This window comes from Pinus tabuliformis, chromosome 8 (genome assembly GCF_031772625.1).
Source record: "Pinus tabuliformis cultivar Carrire ecotype Pingquan chromosome 8, CPIR1, whole genome shotgun sequence".
Lineage (NCBI taxonomy): Eukaryota > Viridiplantae > Streptophyta > Pinopsida > Pinales > Pinaceae > Pinus > Pinus tabuliformis.
In genome coordinates, this window is record NC_142294.1 from 1,267,573,717 (window position 1) to 1,267,597,189 (window position 23,473).

The 23,473-nt window shown below is 36.1% G+C and overlaps 2 protein-coding genes across 2 annotated transcripts; both read left to right on the top strand.

Moving 5' to 3' along the window:
- Positions 1–4,690: 4,690 nt before the first annotated feature.
- Positions 4,691–8,811, top strand: LOC149239994 (putative peroxidase 61). The gene is made up of 5 exons (XM_089370025.1): positions 4,691–5,261; positions 5,396–5,464; positions 6,484–6,672; positions 6,764–6,979; positions 8,443–8,811. Exons 1-5 carry the CDS (start codon positions 5,247–5,249, stop codon positions 8,809–8,811), a joined length of 858 nt encoding a protein of 285 aa, XP_089226151.1. The 5' UTR covers positions 4,691–5,246.
- A 3,885-nt stretch (positions 8,812–12,696) lies between these two features.
- LOC149239995 (serine carboxypeptidase-like) lies at positions 12,697–13,988 on the top strand. Its single transcript, XM_089367237.1, has 4 exons — positions 12,697–12,850; positions 12,992–13,250; positions 13,415–13,548; positions 13,635–13,988. The coding sequence occupies exons 1-4, from the start codon at positions 12,827–12,829 to the stop codon at positions 13,782–13,784; spliced, it is 567 nt and encodes a 188-aa protein (XP_089223363.1). The 5' UTR covers positions 12,697–12,826; the 3' UTR covers positions 13,785–13,988.
- The last annotated feature ends 9,485 nt before the right edge of the window (positions 13,989–23,473 follow it).

Genomic DNA, 23,473 nt, shown 5'->3' on the forward strand with positions numbered 1-23,473 from the left:
AATTTTGGCCTGCACTTAAATTTTGGAGCCTAATATGGATATTGTGATCAGTCGTTCCTTAGTCACTTATTTGTAAGTTGATCATGATCTCAATCTCCACTTTTTGATCTTAAGAGTCATTCATGCTTTTATTTTTACATAGAATCTGTCATCTTTGGGCATGTGGGTTATCGCTTGTCATGCAAAGGGAGGTTTGTTTTGATTCAAGCGGAAATATTTATGAGAATGGGTTGTCCTCACCACATAGACATGTTTCAAACTCATTTCACACAATCTATCATCATCCTAAAGTCTATCATCAGAGCCACACTTGTCGTAAGATGCCATAAACATTGTTTCATTAAGCAAAGTATGTGTTATATGTTCTAGATGGTTTATGTTGTATCGCTAAGTTTTCAAGTGTGTTATTGTAGCCAAGTTTTATCATTGTTCATATCAGTTCCACTGCTCCCACACTTAGCCAAATTTCGAAGTATCCTTATCAACCTAGCCTCAACAAACTTTCCTGAACTACGCACTTCACATATGTATCCCTCAAGATTTTCCCTTGCCTATTGGAATTATGCAACGCACACAAATCCCAACCTCCCTTAGCATTCAAAACTGTGGAGTGGTTTCCTCCAATGTCCTTCCCTCAACCCGAACCCAATGTCTCCAGAAACTGTGCAGTTTTTTCCCTTAACTACCCAGTCTGCCTTGCATCCTAAAATTGCATAGATGTGTCCTCCCATGACCTCATCCAATAGTAGTGCCTTTCATCCAACTAAAAATTTGTAAATGTTTCCTCCCAGGGCCTCATTCCGCAACGGTCACTTCTCGCTGAAAATACACAATTATGTCTCTCAGGGGCCACGAAGAAAGATGACATGATAGATGGCTCTCAAGGAGCTGAGGATAAAAATAGGTAGACTAAGGAACCCAAGGTATGATAGAATATCAGGAACGCATGAAGACTCCATCTGATGCATAACCCTTTGAAGGCTAGGTATGGAAAACAAAGAACATATTTTGAAATACACCTCCTATTGTAGCTTAAAAGCTTGCTTATCGTTGTTGTATCATTCTGTCTTCAATGAAATGCATGGTTGCAAGAACTGAAAGTCATTCCATTGTTTCTTGTATGTGTCTTGCTCCCTTTCACTTGTTTATTACATAGCTTAGAAGATGAAGAGAAATACCACTTGTTTATTTAAGCTACAGAGGTTGTGACCAACATGATCTTACGACTAACCAGGCACGATGCAAGGCATCCTATGTGGGATGAAATATGTTTAATGATATGTATATAGTTAGTACACTCCTTTGCATTAATCCTTGCTTTGTATCTGGCATGTACCCTCACTACTTATAAAATTTGGCTACCTGCTGCTAGTAGTCTCTTAGCTCTTTCCTGACAAAGCAAGGGTAGGAATTTCCTTCAACCTGATTTCTTCAGGGCTCTTCATAGAAAGTATAGAGCTAAGAGAAGGAGATGTGGAATATCACTATCAAACTCTTGAAAATACTTTTCATGTTTGAACCTATTCAAACAATTAAGTTTCCACTCAACAACATTGTCAATATTGGAAGACTCAAGAAAGATCACATCTCTAGATATTATAAACTTCTTATTCACTTCATCAAAAATATACATATAGTAAAGGACAACAAAAGTCATATATATATATATATATATATATATACATAAACTTTGTGCAAAGTAAAAAAACATATAACTTAATAATCCTCACATGTCAAAAAGCCTTCTTTCCTTTGCAACTTGCCAAATCTAATAAATTTGTTCCCATTTCACCTCTGTCGTGTTAGGACCTATTAATGATATATGTATCAATGCATCAAGTGTGTTAATTGATAGTATTATTATCCTTATATCTTTGGTCACATTTTTCTTAGAGAAGCCTCATTCACATGTGACGGTGCTCATTGGTATGACAAGCATTGCTTGCCATAATTTTAGCATATTTGGATACCTAAAGTGCCAATCTTTGTTTGAGAAAATACTTTCCATGCATCTTCCATTAAGAATCTTTCTCTATTCAAATAAACCACGTCAATAAATTGATATAATTCTCTTTTACAAGTTGTAATATCAAACATTAGTACATTTTCACCTTCATTACATGTTTTATGTTGCAAATGTGAAAAAAGTATTTCAAGCCAATGCTTTACACTATTTTCTCTGACATAAATATCTGACGGGTAATGACAAGGACTAAACAAACTTGTTGGATTAAAAAGATGAAGATCTGGAAATCTTGAATCGAAACTCTCAATCAATGCTTGGACATAATTTCTTGTAAGTTGTATGCAACTCTGAAGGGAGCCCTCAGTGAAAGCTACCATTGGTTGTGACAATTGTTCATCATGGATTGAAATATACAAAAAATCATGTCTATGGGTATTCCCCTCTTTGTCAACATTTTCAAGGAAACCATCTTTGGAGTCTTTCAAAAATTTAGTAAGATGTAAAACACCTTCTACAAAAGAATTTAGTATACAAAAATATCTTTTAAGAGTATTTAGTGCATGGTTAATAGGTATTCCAAGAAATGTGACATCCACATTATCTTCTTGAAATTTTTTGTTTAGATTATTCAACTCCTTCAAAACATCAGCAAGCATTTTTAAACAAAATTGAATTAAAAAAATCCTTTCCTTATGATACAAATCCTTGCCTTATGATACAATGAATTCTTTCTTTCTCTCTTCTACACGCTCAAAATAGAGAGCCATAGAATCCCATGGATTTGAAGAACCTGCAAGGATTCTAATTCCATTATCTCTAATAAGGAAATGAGCTTATTATTTCTCTTTGCTAAATTTCCAACCCATGAGTATACCTTGTTTGTTATTGTCTCAACATACAAATACTCAGGTATCTTTTTCAAAGCATATGATGCTACAAGTGCTTCAATATGTGAAATGCAATGAGTGCCAATCAAATTTGCTAAATCATTCTTTAGCAGTGTGACAAATCCATTTTCACATCCAACCATAGATGAAGCACCATCAGTCGAAACCGCTATTAGTTTCTCATTTTCCAACTAGCTTGTTTCCTTTAAATTAACGATGGTATCATATATAGTCTTTCCTTTTCCACTAGGAACAATAATCATTTTCATAAATTGTGTGATTGAAGGGCCCAAACCTTTTAAATCTAGATATGTAGAATACACAACAAGGTGTTGTTCCAAACCATTGTCTATACTTTCATCTAACATTATAGAGAAAAAGGGATTTTCTAACACTTTTCTAGTTTGCACCTCTTCAAGATAATTTGATATAGAGTGAATGAATTTAGTAGCTTCTTTTCTATTTATGTGGGAAGAATACTCCACTCGAGAAGGCATATTAGGCATCTATAGATGCATTTGAATATGACAAAGATCTTTGTAAGTAAAAATTGAAATATCTTTTTTTGTAATAAAATATGCTAACTAAATGGCAGTTCTGACCATTTCCTTATTAGCCTCACTTATAGGCACTATGTGTTCTTTAATGGGATTTTCAAACCTTTCAGTGTCATACAAATTTCTCTGAGTTGATGTTTGATGAATAATGGATTTTGCATGAGTTCTCACAACATCATATTGAATCGTATTAAATCCATCTCCAATACCCCATGGACCTTGAGCCTTGTATTTCTCACAAATTTTACACTTCATATGAGTCTTGTGATATTCAACATTGATACTATACACCCAAGGATGTTTTATCATCCACTCTTCTCGGAATTCACGTTTTGAGAAGGCCTTCCTCCTCGAACTACTAGATCCACCGTCGTGTCCTTCCTTTTTATTGCCAAGAATTTCTATATCAACAAAATACTCTTCATTCATATCTTCATTAGCATCATCATTCAAATGAGGTATATATGGAATATCTTTAACATTATAAGTCTTTGATGTTTTAAAATATACATAAATTTTTTTTTTCTATATAAATAATTTACCTACATGCAAAACAATTACAATAAATCACAATAATCAAATAAAGAGTGAAGGATTGATAGTCATTACATAAGCAAAGATGTCAAGATAATAAGGTGTAATTACTAAAGAATAGCACATTCCACCTTGAAGTGTATATGAATGTGGAATGAATTTTTTTATCTATTTGTAATAGTAGAATTTTATTAGTCACTCAAATTACATTTTGGTAATTTATGATGATAAAATCCCTTCAATAAATATGATATTTATTATGGTTCATTAGATTTCTTTGTTTTGATGAATGCTCCTTAAAAAATTACTAGACACTAAAATCCCTTCAATTTTTTCCCTTTTCCTCTAAGTAAAATACATAATAACAATGTCTTTAGTTATTTAATATTAAAAATAAAATTAATTATAATATGTATAACCGTTGGTAATGAATATATTAATAATAAACCAATGTAAAATTTGTTGATCCTTTTCCTCAAGTAAAATACATAATAACAAAGTTTTTAATTATTTAATATTAATAATAAAATTAAAAATTCCAAATACTATAATGCAACCACGCTAACCAGAGAAGAGTAAGACGAAGGGGCGCGTAAACTCTCTGAAACGGTGCGCCTTTCTAGATTGAGTGCGCTCCAGAAAACCGAAAATGTATATATAGCGGTCCTGGTTGCCTTGATACAATGAAAACGCCATGAATTTAGCTGAGTTGGTGAAGCTTGGGTTTTGAAAATAGGTGCCAGGGTCTCAGTTCTGTGGCCTAAATTAGTCCTACCTCTACCCCGGGATGAATTTTTTTTTTATATTTATATCGCTATAAAGCGGGCGTTAATTTACTGTAAAAAGAATGGTTTAGATTTAATTTTTCCGAACTTATGGTCCAACGGGAAAAAGTTTTGGTTAACATCCTTCCGATGCCGGAATCAATTTTCTGCCGTATGCACTGTACAGAGGGTTCACTGCTGGCAGTGCCAGCACTTAACACCTGGGTATGGCATTTAATTTTGCCGGCTCAACCACATGAAGGGATGAGGTCCGGGGTTTTCTGGAGTTCGCGCCCTCGTTTAGCACCGCCTTGCTCAACGGTTGAGATGGATTGATGGTCATCCAAGGGTTGTGCTGCCCCGGATGTTCCACCACAGGTTTATCCGATGACACAAGGCTCAGACCGGCTTCCCAAGGTTTCAGCAGAGGCTCTGGCGAGCCAACTCCAACCCGTTCCGACTCTATACTGCCGCAGGATCGTCCTGGGTTTTTCAGTTCATTGAGCAACCATTCGGAGGCATCACATACACAGTCTAGATGTTTTTTTTCCTGGTAAGTTTACATTATGCGGTCTTACTGTGTTTGAATTCATCACTCTCGGCTCCTGTAATTTTTTTTAAGGAGTTTTGGGTTTTTGACTAATGTATGCTATGTTTGTTTCGATTTCATGGCAAGGTGCTGTCTAGCCTTCCGAGCCTGCTCCTGGAAAAAGGACATCTCCTTCCAGCGTTTTGACTCTACCGACTTCCCTACAGGTATGCTCTTTCCAATCACTCCATGAACAGTTGCCGGTGTTGATGGTTTCATGTAATGTCTGGTAACAGAGGGGGTTTCTCTCCCTCGTACCTCTTGACACAGCCCACGGCCCACAGCCTTACCTCTTTTCCACTGCTGGTCGCAGATAGCAGCAAGATGTCACACCAGACTTGTCCTGCGCCTCTCTGGTTACTAGGATTTTGGTTCCAGGTGGAGCCAAACTAACCCAAGATTCGGGGTTTAGCAGTGTTAACCTGTGTGGACATGCTCTCGTCTTTTCAGAATTGTTTGTAATTTCACTGTATTATTCCAGAATATGAATGGGTAAAGCTTTGGTGTATATCACTCATCGAATTGTAATGTTTAAACACCATCTTATACTTACTCCTTTTATTAATCACGATATTCGTAGCCCTCGGGCTTTGCTAAGTATTATATCAGAGTATTGTTTCTATTCCTCTGCATGGGATGCTAAAAGTGATGGTTGTGTTTACTGGCAATTATAGCCCCAGGCTACGGGATTGTTTACGGCTTTCTACAGATTTCATGCAGTTTCTGGTCATTCTTTAATTTAGTTTTTTTTTTGCATGGTCTCTTCTATTGACCTATGGCTGTGGATAATCGATTGACAACCCTCCTGATCAGCTCATGATTAGGTATTAATATCAGTTCACAACAAGTTAGCAGTCGGATCTTGATCTTGATCATGACAGTGAAGTCATGGCTGCATCGATATTACTTGGTTCTTTGGTCGTTCTAAACATAATGTTACCTTTTACAGTAGCCCAACATACGCAGCTAGGTTTCTACAGTAAGACATGTCCCAATGCAGAGGAACTTGTCCGAAGTGTGGTGCAGAAATCGTTTCTGAAGGACAAGTCCATGCCAGCGGGATTGCTACGTTTGCATTTTCATGACTGTTTCGTTCGGGTATCAACATTTTCCCATCTTAGATTAAATTTGTCAGATTTAAAACAGTAAATTTTTCTAATGTAATGAAATCAATCATCATGTACAGGGCTGTGATGCATCTGTTCTGATCGATAGCACAGAAGATAACATTGCAGAGAAGGATGTCGTACCCAACTTGACACTCAGAGGATTCGATCTGATAGACGAAACAAAAGCTTTGTTGGAGAGCAGATGCAAAGGAATCGTCTCCTGTGCGGATATTCTCGCATTGGCTACTCGTGATGCAGTTGCAATGGTAAACAATCAAGCTCGGGCATCTTCCTTGTGATTTTTTTTAGGATTTCAGTTGCGAAAACAATACTTACAACTGGAGATTGTAAATTCAGTCAGGGGGTCCTGAATACCCAGTACCAACAGGACGAAGGGATGGCCTAGTTTCCAAAATAGACGATGTCAACATTCCAGGTCCAACGTTCTCCATTGATGCTGCGCTAAGTGCGTTCGAATCTGTTGGTTTAAACCTAACAGATTTAGCGACATTCAGGAAAATTTTAAGAATCCCCCCTAAATTTATAAATATAATAAATGGGCGAATCTCCATGGTATATAGGAAAAATGGAAGGTGATTTTATCAATAATATAATATATATATATATATATATAATGTTTTGGCGAATCTCTCACCAGGCATGGCGAATATTTTACTCAATTATAAAATCTTGTAAGATCTTGGCGATTCTTTCACTAAATAATAAAGCTTTGTAAAGTCCTAGTGAATCTTAGCATAGGCTACATGCTGGTTTAATTCCCCCATTTAAATAGGTGTGAATACCATGGGTCAATACCATGTGCCATTTTGGTGAATACCATGGGTCAATACCATGTGCCATTTTTATTTTTATTAATTCTAATATTAGGGTTAATAATGGTTTTTTGCATGGTATTAATAACAATATAGTCCATGGTATTTGTCCCATAGTATTTTGGCCATAGGTTTCACCTAAATATAACCCATTTTTTTAGTGTTCGTAAATATAAGGTGACTTATGGAGTAAATATAAAAAATGTTTTATTTGTTTACCATACCTCTCCTTTATTTATATTTTTATTAATTTACCATACCTCTTTTACAAATATGGTATTTGACCCATAGGATTCACTTAAATAAAACCTCTTTCTTGAGCTTTCATAAATAGAACGAGGGTTATGGACTAAATATAAAAAGAGGTTTTATTTATTTACGATACGTCTAGTTTATTTATATTTTTATTTATTTACCATACCTTTTGAGTAAGTATAAAAAGACGTTTTATTTATTTACCATACCTCCACTTTACTTATATTTTTTATTTGTTTACACCCTTACATGTATATAAGGTGACTTATGGAGTAAATATAAAAAATGTTTTATTTATTTAACATACCTCTCATTTATTTATATTTTTATTAATTTACCATACCTCTTTTATAAATATGGTATTTGGCCCATAGGATTCACTTAAATAAAACCTATTCTTGAAAATGGGCAAATGGATTCACTTAAATAAAACCTATTCTTGAAAATGGGCGAATGGAAGGTTGTAAGACTTAAGTCCTAATTTCAAGGGCTAAATTTACCTTTTTTACCCTCTCCCTTAAAATAAGGTGGGCTATTTGAGGTGATTTGTAAAAATGTACTATGATACAAAATATTCGCCCACTAAAAATTTAAAACCCCTTAATTTCGCCAAAGGACGAACATTCGCCCCTAAAATTATCCTTGGCGACATTGCTTGGTAAGTAAATATATGTGCAAGTTAGGATATTTATTGCTAAAATATCAGGTTTTTTAAACTAGCCCTATCACTTATCTATGAAGTGTAGATTAAATAGTTTGTGTGGAATTTAATGGTTACTATCATAAAATATATAAGAAGGGATGGAGGATGAGAACCATCTCTACTAAACTTATTTAACCAGCGTGTCCATTGATAGTTGGTCTTATTATTCGTTTGTGAGAGCAGGAGCGCACACAATAGGTTTCGCTCACTGTGGATTCTTCAACGACCGGGTTTACGATTTCCAGGATAGTGGTATGGCAGATCCATCCATGGACCCAACTCTTGTGACATCAATGAAGAAAGTGTGCCCTCCTCCAGACCAAATCACTGATATACGAAAAGATCCAAAGGTTTTCCTCAACGGCACCAAGGGCAACCCCTTCTCTTTTGACAGTGGGTTTTACCATGAAGTCCTGCACAACAGAGCGATCCTTCAGATTGATCAGGAACTCCTGTCTACGGATATTACATCTGACCTAGCGGCAACATACGCTGGTGATGTAAACAAATTTCGAGTTGCATTTAGTAATTCCATTACTACAATGGGAAATATCAATGTATTGACGGGAAATCAAGGAGAGATCCGAGCAAATTGTAGGAAAATCAATAGCTAGTGGGCATTGAAAATAAATATTTTTATCTCATGGTAGAAAAAATATATATATCTAGAATTTCGGAGCATAGATTTCTAAATTCTGCCAGGGGCTTGAAGTTATACATAGCAATTCTCTATCTGGATGAAGTATTGAAACCAGGTAGATGGTTGAGTCTAGTTAAAACCATAGCCAGTTCTAACATTCAGTTGTATTCTTTCTACTTCCTTGGAATTTTATGATACAGTGGAAGCAATCCTCTAGTTTACTTTTACAAAAATTGGAGTCCGTTCTGGTGTTAAAATTACCCATCCCTTGCCTGTGATTTTACTTACAGTGCAACACTTTAAAACTGCCTGATTAAACTAGTCCCCGTTGGATATCTAATGTTATATGCACCGCGCACAATGTTTGTTTTCCGAGAATCTGCCATCATCATTAACCACTACAAGAAGGAGAATAAGAACAATGCCTGCCATCACCATTAATCACTAAAAGAAGGAGAACCAGAAGAATTAGAACAATGTCTTGTTCGGTTTGGGTAAATTTGATTAGGTTTTGAAGTTATAGATTTAATATAACCTATTTAAAAACAAAGAAAAATCTATATAGATTGATCTTTATCTTAATCCTTTATATCCATGGGCATCTTAAGCTACCATATCTCTACACACTACCACTTCTCTATTTCATAGTCCTAAAATAGAAAGGTCCAATGCTGAATCTCAACAATATAATAGAATAATAGAATGGACATTGGCATCCCAAACTACCATGTCTCTACAATTACTGTTTCGGTAAAGAAAATTGCCTGGAGAACTTGCATGACTCTGTTGTCGGCATTTCCAGACTTGTATATGAATATACATATATTTGCGGCTTTTAGTCCCGCTCAAAACTGGCTATCAATAATTGGTTTTACATTCGAATTAATTCTCTATCAAATCTAATACCTCTGCCAGGAGTATTTGAGTTACTGCTCTGTCACAGTTATGTAAATAATTTCGTTCCAAGGTTTGCGGGTTGGCTGGAAGATATTAATTCATTTCTGTCATTCGTTTATATGCTTACTGTCTGCTGCTGTTATAGTTTCATTAAAAGTTAGTTTTTGTACAATGGGGAGTTATCAGGGCTCGATGTGTTTACTTCCGTTTAAATACAGTTCCAATTTATCTACCCTTCGATATTTTGCTATAGCCGTCCGGTTTCTTATCTCACCTTAATCGTAACCCAGGCTTAACAACATCCCCAGGATTAAATATTGAGTCTGCATACTATGTTTTAATCCAGTTATTATTACCTCCCGCTGCATGATAAATTCTTCTTTTCTTTTAGTTCCAGCAAGGGTTTCTCCTAGGGGTAAAATACCCATTGTGCAGGTCTATACATAACCCTTAATAATTTCCGGTTTCATAGTTTGCTCTTGTCCAGTTACAGTGAGCCTGTAACTTTTACAGCTCCGAGCTACTTACTGTTCAGAAAAGTCTCTATGATTAGTCCTCAGACCCTAATCTCAGTTTCCGAATTTCCTCGCTCAAGGTATTTCTGCCACCGCACAGGTTTTTCTGATTTTTGTTTTGCAATTGACTGAGGGGTAAAAGAACACTATTTATATACAGTTATCTGCTAATAACTCAAATAAACCAGACTCCTCACCCAATTCCTATGCAGAAATATATAAAATATTGAACATATTTCCTACCAAGAAACTTAGCAGATAATGTAACAGATGTCCAAGGGATTTTTTCCTACTTACCTGGTCGCTGCCTGGCGGATAAAATTCCTCAGTGGTTCACCTGAAATTCCTGCTGCTTCTTTGTTTGACCACCCAACCGTGAGACTCGTCCTTCAAGACCAGAGTATCCATGTCCACTCCAAATTACTAGCAAGTTTTATAACCTTAAGATAGCTTTGTCTTTAGTCATGTTGTAAGTTGGATGAAAATGATTAGTTATCTTGATAGCCTCAAGTTAGTGTTGTGTTTATTTATGATGTAAGTCAGCTGAAAATGATTAATAATCTTGATGAATCTATTTCAGGATGCATTCACGGATTCCCATCAAGTGCTTCCTAGCATTGATGATGGAAACATTGAAAACCAATTGGCAGTTGTTGAATACGTTGAAGATATATACAAATTCTACAGGACAATTGAGGTATGTTTCTCTGTCAATGATTGCAGTTTCTTGTTAGGGTGAAGGTAAAGTTTTAGTTTCCTTAACTAAAATTTTTCATTCATGTATGCCCAGGACGTGAGTTGCGTACCTCCAGATTATATGAGAAACCAGGTTAAAATCAACTCAAAGATGAGGGTAGTCGTGATTGATTGGTTGGTGGAGGTACAACTTTGTTCCTATGCTAGTTCCAACTTCCATTTGCTGTCAAACTTAGATCTAAAAGAGATTTATATGGTCTATCTCTTAGGCCTGACATCAAAATCTTAAAATTTTCAGGTGCATATGGAATTGGAATTAATGCTAGAGACGTTATATCTGACTGTGAACTTCATTGACAGATACCTTTCTATTCAGAGTATTGCAAGGAAGAATTTGCCATTACTTGCTATCGCTGCAATGTTTATAGCTAGCAAATATGAAGAAGTCTGTCCTCCACATGTAGGATGACTTGCTGACATCTGTAAGAAAGGATGTGTATATATCTAATTAAAAGAACACTTTGTTGGCTGTATAAAAGTGCATACACCAGCAATATCTACTCCTACAGAAGATTACACTTTATGCTTGAATCAGCAAAAAAATTATATTATAATAGGTAACACAATATTGATAAGAGCTGGTTTATACTTGGCTACAGGTCAATGACTTCATCCGCATCTTCCAAAATGAATGCACATCAGAACAGATAGTGGCCATGGTAATTAGCTCTAACTGATAATTCTTTGTCATTGATTGCAACATGGTCTCCAAACATTCAGATTGACTGATCAATTGATAATAACTCTTCGCAGGAGTCTACGATATTAAAGCAACTGAACTTCAAGCTTACTAGTTCCCACTCAGCCATATGTATTCCTCCTCAGGTTTCTAAAGGCGGTTGATTCCAACAAAGTGGTAATGTTTTGAATGACACCACTTTTTATATTGTTGAAAGCAGCCTGTGTGGCATTGATGAAATCTACTTTCGAAAATGCCTCATAAAATATAACATTCATGTTTTAATTTACTTTTCTTTATTGTATTCCTAATAATACCCTGCTGTACTGACAAGTCATACTATCTATTATTTAGATGGAAAATCTAGCATTATTCTTGGTTGAACTGTGTTTGCTTCAGTACATAATGAGCAAGTACAATCCATAAAATTTGTGTTAAGGGCTTTGAACACTTAGCCGCTATGGAAGGCTTGTTTGTTGATGTGGTTTTTGAAATATTCAATGTATTTTTTAAGTTGTTTGTGCAAGAATTTTCCATAACAGTAGTGAAGGCTTATCTGGATCTCAAAATATTGTGCATAGGTGATGCTTTTCCCTCCTCTAGTTAGTTCATTCTTGTTTATAGTGTGTTTTTACAAACATTTTGCAGTACGGTCCACTTTTTATATTTTTTATAATATATCTCATGTATTTGATGCTTGTAGGCCTTTAATCTGTAAAAAATAGCCCAAAAATCTCAGAAATAGACACCTATAAATATAAACTAGTCATCAAATTTCAAGGAATATTTTTTCATGGGGCTGAAATCCTATTAAAATTTGGAACTAAATGCATATTTTCATATTTATGAGATGTATACTTTGTTTACTGAACTAGATTTGTATGTGTTCATATTGAAATCTTGTTACTATGTTTTAAATTGCGAGAAGCTTGATGGCTAAATGTTGTTTGCTTTATGATCCTTAGTTACCATTTGTGAAGTGTTTTAAGTAACTGGTTACGGTTGATCTTATGCTGGATCCTTTATCGAAGGTTCTTAATGTAGGTTCTGATTATAGCCGGTGTGATAACTTGCCAGGTACCAAAGGGACTGTCACATGCTTTGCATCATACTTGGTGTGCACCTCAATTTTCAATTCCATTATGGCATTAGCTGGGAATATCAATGTAAGACTTAAATTCTAAATACTGGGCAACTAGACATTATGTTTATTTTATCAGCATTTTGTATCTTAAAATGTAGTTTGTCATCGTTGTTTTATATATCTTACGATATTAGTTTTCATTATTTTGTTTTATATTTTGCAGTACTATGATGTTCGGAAGGAGTGCAATGGTGGCCTGTGCTATGATTTTTCAAATATGGAGAATTACTTAAACCAGGGTTCCGTTAGGGATGCCCTGGGGGTTGGCAGCCAAAAATTTGTCTCCTGTAGCCCCTTGGTTTATGAAGCTATGCTTACTGACTGGATGCGGAATATGGAAGTTGGCATTCCAACACTCTTGGAGGATGGTGTTAAGTTGCTAGTTTATGCAGGAGAATATGATCTCATTTGCAATTGGTTAGGTAATGATACTGTATACATATAACATATTGTTTTTGTTTTGGACAATGAATTTATGATTTAGGTGTTAAGTCTGTTATTAACTTATTTGCAGTTGTGTTTTTCAGGCTTGTCAGTCTAATCTTCAAAATTGAAAAGTTAATTGTTCAAATTATGTGTCTTTCAGGCAATTCAAGATGGGTGAATTCCATGGATTGGTCTGGAAGTGAGAATTTCAATAAGGCACCTACAAAATCCTTCCTTATAGATGATAAGGACATAGGTTTAATAACCAGTTATGGACCACTCAGATTTCTCAAGGTAAAAGGCATTTGATGATCATCTTTGATTTCGTTGTACAAGTAGATAATTTCTTCCTTACGGAATCTTCTATTTTGCTGCACCAGGTTCATGATGCAGGTCATATGGTCCCAATGGATCAGCCAAAAGCAGCCTTGGAGATGTTAAAACGCTGGACACAAGGAAGTATTACTGACGACAATTCTCAAATTTTAAAGACAGTGACGGAGATGCCAGAGAAGAATTTCGAGAGTTAGTTATCTGCTTAACTAGGAGAATTGCTCTCTTCACCTAGATTAATGTAAATATTTCTAGATTTGTAGTAGTGTGCATCCCCAAAGATGTGTATTTTCTGATTTGGCAAAATAATTGTGCATTGGGACCATCAGTCTTGCTAACTTGTGTCAAATCTTTTTATGGCCACTTTTTAACTGTATAGAAATAGTGCTTCTTATTGCTTACCAAGCCTTGTGGAATTATGATTATACATGGTGTTAAAGTTATATTCAAGAACATGAATAGTATGTCATGTGTTCTTATTCCAACATGTTATGATGTCCTAATGGATGAAACAAATTGTAAATTGGATGAAACAAATTGTAAATTCAACAAAAATATTTGGTTGAGAGAGTCTCGGGGAATTCAAAGCATGATGCTCTTAGCCTACATTCAATTTTATTGACAATGACATGAAAACATTTATGTTGTTTGCAATCATACAACGGATGCCGGTATTGTCTACTTATATTTGAATTGGAGGCTATGTGTTTTGGTTGTGTTTCACTTCTCGTTCGTTCTATTATTTTATTGTTGAATATGCCTCTTTCCTCTTTTTGCCTCTTATCCCTTTATAAGCCTCTTGGACATTAAGTTCTTGGCATGGCAAGTTATGTCCATAAATCGCATGGACTATCTACGGTCCATCAATGCTTGCTATTGCTGCTGTCTACACTACTCGATGCACTTTGAGGAAGGATCCATGTTGGAACAAAACACTTACCCTTCATACAGGCTACTATGAAGCAGACCTGAAGTAAGCCTTAAAATTTTTAAAGCATCATGCTTTTAGTGATTTTACCCTTCTAAAGAAATCCTACTCCTGGACATTTTAGATTTCTTCATCAATTATAGGCAGGCATTGTTGATCAGCTACGGCCAGAACATTGTGTCTTGATCAACTATATGTTGGAACTCAGCTACTAACACCCTGTCTGAATTGAATCTTTATCTAATACTAATGCGCATACTAAGCGTCTGGAGGCGTACGCACATTTTGTTAACTCTGTATTGTGTGGAAGATTCCTGCTTATTATCTTACGAATCTGTTCCAGGTGAGAACGATACGGGCCAGCAGACATTCAAAATGATTTTATTTATTTTTTTTAAATAATTTTTTATATTGTCTCTAGAGAGACAATAGTTTGAATTATGGAATTGTCTCTAAAAAGACAAAAATGTAATTGTCTCTAAAGAGACACAAATGAAATTGTCTCTAGAGAGACAAATCAAATTGTCTTTATAGAGACAATAATAATATGTGTTCTATATTGTCTTTATAGAGACAAATTTTTGAGACATTATATTTTGAGACACCCGCTTAGAGACAATATTTAAGACAATATTTGAGTTTCTTTTTTTCTTAAGTTAAGACAATTGACTCAAATATTGTCTTAAATATTGTCTTAAAACCCCCCTACATGTAGTAGTGGTTAACTTTCCAAAATAACTCTGCACTACAAATGCGACTCCGTTTTTCTCATAGGTAATTACTATAGTTGTATTTATTTTCCTCGATTTTCTTTTCAATTTCAGTGCTTTACACATTTAAGTGATTATTCTAAGACAATTCTCATATCTTACTCCAATGGTTTCTTAACAAGGATTATGGATTGTTTTTGGTATAAGAGGTTTCCTTAGGATAGTGTTGACTACACCAGAGTTTGGATTTTACTCTAGCCACTATAGGGACTATAAACACAAATATTTCAAGGAAATTTTTCTCCTTAGAAGCATTACTTTTAGCACTAGAAAATCTCATAGTTTTTCGTTCCAATTGCATTGATGGTTTCTAAATATTAATTTTCCTAGTCTTCTTGTCATTTCTTGCTTTAGCAGCAAAATGGAAACATATCTTCTTTGTTCTTTGCAAGTATACTTTTGAAACCTCAATGTACTAAAAATTTTCTCTTAATAGCTTTTATGTTACTGAGATTATTAGTAACCCTCTTCACATCCATTATAGGTATGACTAGTGAATGTCGAGTTATGTCAAGCTTACTTGAAGGGGTTCTTCCATGGGTTTTCAATCTTGTATGGTTTTCTAGCACTCGTATTAGGTTCATATTTTATCTTTCAATTCCATGTTAGGTTATTAGAATTGTGACACCTTGTAGTTTCTCTCTATGTCGTGATGTTCATTTTAAGCCTTGTTCTATTAGTAAGTCAACATTCTTTGTGTGAAAGACCAAGGTATTAGGAAGGTCACTAGCCTCTCTTTTATATGAGTATAAGGAAGAACTATTGTAAACTTCTAAGGTACTTGCATGAGGGTTTCCATTTGAATGTACTATAATTTTTATTGAGTGATTAATGTTTAGAAGGCCCCATGATGATCTAAGGTTTCATGTAAAATATCATCACTACTTATATATATATATATATATATAGATATAGATATAGATATATAGATATATATATATATATATATATATATATATATATATATATATATATATATATATATATATATATATATATATATATATATATATATATATATATATATATATATATCACATAGTATGGTCTATGGATATTGCTCAACTATTCTTGATATGGTTACTTTGTGATTACTTATATAGGGATTTTGGGTTCTAACTCTTATAGCTAGTTTATAAGGAGTTATTTTCTTGTTACCTAACCAAATTGATGTAGGAGCATGCAACTCAAGGTGGTCATGGCTTGGAATTTGTCTTTTCTAACAGTTTGAGTTTTTGTTAGTTTTCATTTTCATTTAAATTTCTAGGAGCAGTTGCCTGAGCCCATTGTTAGTGTTTTCTTACGTTCTTTTTATTTTTAGTTTTATTTAGAGTTTACTTTTAGATTACAAATCAAGAAAGGATAGTTATTCAAAAATAACATAATGTAACTACTGGCAGTTTGATAACTGTCCAGTGTTCTTTACAAAACGAAAAAAGGAAACAACTATTGTAATCTTTTTTTTAACCATCATAAAATTGAATAGGAAAAGCACAGAAACATTCTGAAGAACAAATGCATCTGAACCCATATATATTACAGCTTAAGTATTTTTCTGCGTGATACAATTAAATTCATTTTCTTTTTCCATAGCATAATGATGACAAACAGTGAACAGTAAGCACAGAAGCAAGGAGAGCATCCAAACAAGTCAGCAAGATAACAAAGCAAGCTTACGGGAGAAACAAGAGAGCCACTGTCAGAGGAACACCCAAGAAAAAAGCTACAGGTATAGAACCGAACTCATAACAATTTTCCTTTGCAAATTTTTATCAACTGAAATCACTGTATAAATATATATAAATATAATATATATATATATATATATATATATATATATATATATATATATATATATATATATATATATATATATATATATATATATATATATATATATATAGATATATATATATATATATATATATAGATATATCAAAGCTGAACATCCACAGTCCAATATTTAGAGACCAACAATAAAACAGAGTTGACAATACCAAAAACCACCACGAGGTCGCCACAAGACCATATCATTACAAACATAATAAAAATAGTGGAGCCATAAATATACAGTGAAGCTATAGGAACAGTGAGGCGAAGAAATAGCAAGGCCAAAGCCAAACCACAACAACAGTCCCATAAACCGTACAAACATCAAAACCCTCAAACAGACAATCAAATAACTTTCAAGCAGCGACCCTACCGAGTTCGAGTGTAGGAGCCAGGTTGTGAGGGACACAAATGGAGCCCAGTCGCACACCTGCATGGCCAGCAATCAGGTCATCAGAAACAGTAAAATGAAGCCATAGACACAGGGTTGAAAACAGAGGAAAGGGCCAACAGAACCTACCTGAGGAAGCTGAGCCCGTGTGAACTAGAGGAGAGAAACCACGAACAAAGGTTACGGCTGCAGAGTGCTCACTGCCCATAAGGAGCAAGAGCTCTCAGCGCCAGAAGAAAATGAGGAAAAAAATACCAGCATGGAGAGAAAACTTACCTCTGGATAACAGACGAATGAGAGTTGAGAGCTGAGCCACTCCACAACCGCAACTTGTGGCAAGAACCAAGAAAACAATCAAATAGTGGAGCAAATGCATTTTAACCAACAGCGAATAGCAAAAGCCTACAACCAAAAACGTAACTAGAGCCGAGGCAAATTGAAACCAAAGACTGAGACCAAGGGTCCCAAACCCAGAGCCAAGAAAATGAGCATAGAACAGGAAACATTGACAGCATACGCAGGTGGAAACCCTCACAGAAATGCATGTCCACACACCGTGAAACTAAACCCCTATAAACAACCAGAGCTAGAACCCTTGTTTTGCAGAGTAGCAGAGCAAACGAACCAGAGACCTCTCCTCACAAGTAGCACAGTCAAACAATAGTGAAAAGACCCGACTTAGGGTTTCGGGAGTTTGGTAAGAGGCGGAAGGAGCAAGGCCCAAGGCCAGGACACTTGTCCTCAAATCATTAACATCATGGCATAGTGCCATAAATTCAACCAGCTACGTAGTTAAAAACAAAACAATCAACGGTTAATTATTTATACGGAAGTGTAAAGGGTTGGTCCCATCAAATTTTGGTATCAGAGTAGGTTATAGTTAATTATTTTTCTTTATAAAATGGAAGTCGGAAGAAGAGGTCATGGCAGAGCTATTCAAAGAGTAGTAGATGAAGGATTAAGAGAAGAGATTAGGATCTTGAATGCCCATTTGGTGGCAGTAGAAGCAGGAAGGATAAGGGATCCAGAAGTAGTGGACAACAGTGATGAAGAAGTTGTAGTTATGACAGATGGATCAAATGAAGAAGGACCTAAAATCAAATTGTTGTTGGACTGGATTAATGAGTTAGACAAATACTTTGAATGTGAGGAGATCAATGAAGATAGGAGAGTTAAATTCACTACCACCAAGTTGAAAGGACACGCGACCTTATGGTCCAAGCAGAGAGAATAAGATTGAATAAGTTACCCATTAAAAAGTGGACCAGAATGGTCACCAAGATGAAGGGTAAGCTTTTGCCCAAAGATTACCAGATTTCTTTATATTGGCAGGTGCAGAATTTGAAGCAGAGAGGAATGACGGTGAAAGAATATACTGAAGAATTTTATCGGGTGAATTTGAGAGCTAGTTATACTGAAGACGCCCCAGAAAAGACAGTAAGGTTTGTGAATGGCCTAAAGCTGGAGATATTAGACGAGATAAGTATTCTTTCTCCAAAAACCATAGAGGAAGCATTCCAGAGTGCCTTAAAGGCAGAAGAAAAGATCGCAAGGAAACATAATGCCAGGAGAGGATGAGAAACTGGCAGAGGGAAAGAAAAGTCATTTGGCAGAGGAAGGACTTCCAACAGTAGTGAAGAGGGAAGCAGTTCAAAGACCTCATGGATAGCAGAAAAGGATGGTAGCACTAAGGGAGGAAGGCCATACCACAGAGGAAGTGGAAATGGCAGGGGCAGAGGAGCCGTCGACGAGTGTTACAAGTGCCACAAGTGGGGGCACACGTCCTTTGAGTGTCCTGAAGGAGAACAGGCTAGTTAAAGAGGAGCTTATGTTGCTCAAATAGAGGAAGCAAAGCCACTGCCTCAAGCGGTAGAGAATGTATTGGAGATAGGAGAGGCCCTAGTCTTTAACAAGGTACTGCTGAAACTGGCAAAGGAAATAGGTGAACAAACCCAAAGAAAGGCATTATTTTGGACTGTGTTCAAGTCACATGGAAAATGTTGCAAACTGATTATAGAGAATGGAAGCATTGATAATCTGGTTGCAACAGAGATGGTGGGGAAATTGGGTTTAAAAAGGTTGAAGCACCCAACTCCCTATAAGGTGTCGTGGTTATAGAAGGGTCACCAACTGTTAGTTGATGAGTAGTGTGAGGTGGAGTTCCATATTGGCAAGTATAGGGAAAAAGTGATTTGTGACATCATGCCCATGGAAGTGTGTCATATTCTACTAGGTAGACTATGGCAGTATGACCGAAAAGTTGTTCATGACGGGAAAACAAACTATTACGAGTTTTTCAAGGATGGGATTAAGCATATGCTAGTACCCATCAAGGAAGAAGAAATAGCAGAAAATAGTGGGACAAAAGTGTTGTAGGTGGGTGGAAACTAATTTCTAAAATAGAATGAAGATGATGAGGTAAAGTATGTTGTTGTAAGGAGACCGAGAGTAGTGCTGTTGCACATTGAAATTTCTGACTTACCTGAAGAAATCCAAGATTTGTTTCAGGAATTTAGCGACATCATGGTGGATGATTTACCAGATAAATTACCACAAAAGCAGAGTATCATTCGTCACATAGATTTCATCCCTAGAGCTAGTTTACTAAACAAAGTTGCTTATCGGATGAGTCCCAAGGACAACGAAGAGATCAGGAAGCAGGTACAGGAATTGTTGGAAAGAGGCTTGATACGGGAAAGTTTAAGTCCCTGTGCAGTTCTGATAGTCTTAGCTCCCAAGAAACAAGGCGAGTGGCAGATGTGTACAGATTCACAAGCAATAAATATAATTACTATCAGATATAGGTTTCCATTGCCACGAATGGTTGACATGATGGACTGCTTAAGTGGGGCAGCATATTTTTCAAAGATAGATCTGAAGAGCAGATACCACGATATTAGAATCAAAGAAGGGGACGAACGAAAAATAGCTTTCAAAACCAATGAAGGGATGTATGAATGGCTGGTCATGCCATTTGGGTTGAGTAATGACCTAGTACTTTCATGCGCCTGATGAACATGATGTTGAAGGAATTCATTCAGAAATTTGTGATTGTGTATCTTGACGATATACTGATTTTCAGCAAGACCAAGGAAGAACATTTTTGACACATTCGATATGTTCTAGAGAAGTTGCAACAAAACAAGTTGCTGATAAATTTGAAAAAATGTTCTTTCTTTCAAAAGGAGTTAGTTTATTTGTGTTTTTGATTGCCGAAAATGAGCTGAAAAATGGACCCAGAAGAAGTTCCAGCTATACTTAGCTAGCCATCCCCTAAGAGTCTATTTGAAGTTTGGAGTTTTCATGGGTTGGCAAGTTTCTATTGCAAGTTTATAAAGAATTTTAGTGGAATCTGTGCACCTATGTTGGATACCATAAAAAAGGCAAGTCAGCCTTTTCAGTGGATTGAAGCTGCAGAGAAGAGCTTCCAGATATCGAAGAAGAAGATCACTAAGAGGCCAATTTTGAGGTTGTCTAACTTCAACAAACTTTTTCAAGTTCATTATGATGCCAGTGGTACAGCCATTGGAGTCGTACTCAGCCAGGAGGACAAACCAGTAGCCTATTTCAACAAAAAATTAAATGAAAGCAGGCAAAAGTATATGTCTTATGACAAGGAGTTCTATGTCATCCCCCAAACCTTGAAGCATTGGAGAAATTATCTGTTGGGTAATGAGTTTGTCTTGTTTTCTAATAATTATGCATTACAATATGTTATGTAGCAACATAAGCTAAAACACAAGCATGCAAAATGGGTGGAGTACTTGGAGAGTTTTACATTCATATTGAAGCATATCAATGGTCAAACAAATAAGGTAGCAGATGCTCTAAGCATAAGAGTTTTACTCTTGCAAGAGAGCACGATACAAGTGTGGGGATTTGAACATCTGAAGGACTTGTATTAAAGAGATGCAGATTTCAAGGAGGCTTATGAAGCCTGCTAGAATCCTTTGTTGAGGAACAATAGTCCATGGCTGGACTATAACTTGCAGGAGGAGCTATTATTCAAGGGAGGACAATTGTGTGTTCCAGAATGTTCGATGAGGGAGAACATCATCCAGGAAAAACATAGTGGAGATCTAGCTAGACATTTTGGCATTGATAAGACCTTGGATCAGCTTAGTCATTTCTATTACTGGCCAAAGATGTGAAGAGACATGCAGTGGTATGTGACCAAGTGTAAGATATGTCAGCTGGCGAAAGGGCACAGTTAGAACATGGGGTTGTATACACCCTTGCCTATTCCAAACAGACCATGGGATTCAATCTTTCTGGACTTTGTCCTGGGTTTGCCCAAAACACAACGAGGTTTTGATTCCATCGTGGTGGTGCTGGACTGATTCTCTAAGATGGCACACTTCATCCCTTGCAGGAAAACCAATGATGCTACCCATGTAGCACACTTGTTTTTCGCTGAAGTCATTAGACTACACGACTTTCCCAAGTCCATTATTTCTGACAGGGATGTGAAATTCAGAGGACACTTCTGGTGCACCTTGTGGAAAAAGTTGGACATGAAGTTAAATTTCAGCTCCGCTTATCACCCAGAGACTGATGGGCAGACGTAAGTAGTGAACAGAAGTTTAGGAAACCTGTCGAAGAGTTTAGTTGGAGAAAATTCACGAATGTGGGATCATGTACTTGATCAAGCAGAATTTTCTTACAACGATTCACTAAATCAAAGCACAGGAAGTAGTACTTTTCAGATCTTGTATGGAATGAATCCTCGAGGAGTGCATGAGCTACGAGATTTGGGATGGTTAGAAAGAAGAAATGCTGATGGGGAAGACTTTGTAAGAGCAATTAACGACCTACATGAGTAGGTGAAGACAAAATTACAGGATAACAGTCAAAGGTACAAACAAAAAGGAGATCTGAAATGACGGGAGGTACAATTTAATGTACGAGATCAGGTTCTAGTGCATCTGCACAAACAAAGATTCCCTAAAGGCGAATACAATGAGCTAAAACTCCAAAAAAATTAGACCTTGTAAAATTCTGTGTAAGTTTTCTGCAAATGCATATGAGCTGAAATTTCCTCTAGTTATAGGAATATTGCCGATATTTAATGTGGCGGATTTATTCCCATACACTGCCAGTCCGAAAGAGGATAGTTTGGCACAGCCAAAGTGGGATATCTAGGGAGAGAGTAGTTCATAGATGAGACAAATGCCTTTAGCTCAGCCAGTTGAAATCGAAGGAATCCTCAATACACAGGTGGCCAGGCAGACTCAGAGAAAGGAATACCTACAGTACCTCATCAAGTGGAGGAACTGCCCTATTGAGGATAGTTCGTGGCTTGATGCAGGATAGATTCAACGTGCAAGGTATTCTATTGAGGATCTCATGGACCAGAGCCATGAATTTTCACCTACCCTGGGAGCCTGATGCAGGAGCATCCAGCTCAGGGAGGTCATGGCTCAAAATTTGTTTTTTCTAACAATTTGAGTTTTTGTTAGTTTTCATTTTCATTTAAATTTCTAGGAACAGCTACCTCAGCCCACTGTTAGTGTTTGCTTACATACTTTTTATTTTTAGTTTTAGTTATAGTTTAATTTTAGATTACATGTTAAGAAAGGACAGTTATTCAAAAATAACGTAATGTAACTACTAGCAGTTTGATAACTGTCTAGTGTTCTTTATAAAAAGAAAAAAGGAACAACTATTGTAATCTTTTTTTTAACCGTCATAGAATTGAATAGGAAAGGCACAGAAACATTCTGAAGAACAAATGCATCTGAACCCATATATATTACAGTGTAAGTATTCTTTTGTGTGATACAATTAAATTCATTTTCTTTTTCCATAGCATAATGATGACAAACAGTGATGAGTAAGCAGAGAAGCAAGGAGAGAATCCAAACAATTTAGCAAGATAATAGAGCAAGCTTATAGGAGAAACAAGAGAGCCACTCTTGGAGGAAGACCCAAGAAAGAAAGCTACAGGTACAGAACTGAACTCATAAA

Excerpts from the sequence above, each read along its gene's own strand:
- LOC149239994 (XM_089370025.1), top strand. Across the intron at positions 6,673-6,763 it reads CTCGTGATGCAGTTGCAATG|TCAGGGGGTCCTGAATACCC; the intron begins GTAAACAATCAA and ends TTGTAAATTCAG. Across the intron at positions 6,980-8,442 it reads TAAATGGGCGAATCTCCATG|GATAGTGGTATGGCAGATCC; the intron begins GTATATAGGAAA and ends TACGATTTCCAG.
- LOC149239995 (XM_089367237.1), top strand. The coding sequence starts at position 12,827 with ATGGCATTAGCTGGGAATATCAAT. Across the intron at positions 12,851-12,991 it reads CATTAGCTGGGAATATCAAT|TACTATGATGTTCGGAAGGA; the intron begins GTAAGACTTAAA and ends TATATTTTGCAG. Across the intron at positions 13,549-13,634 it reads GACCACTCAGATTTCTCAAG|GTTCATGATGCAGGTCATAT; the intron begins GTAAAAGGCATT and ends TTGCTGCACCAG.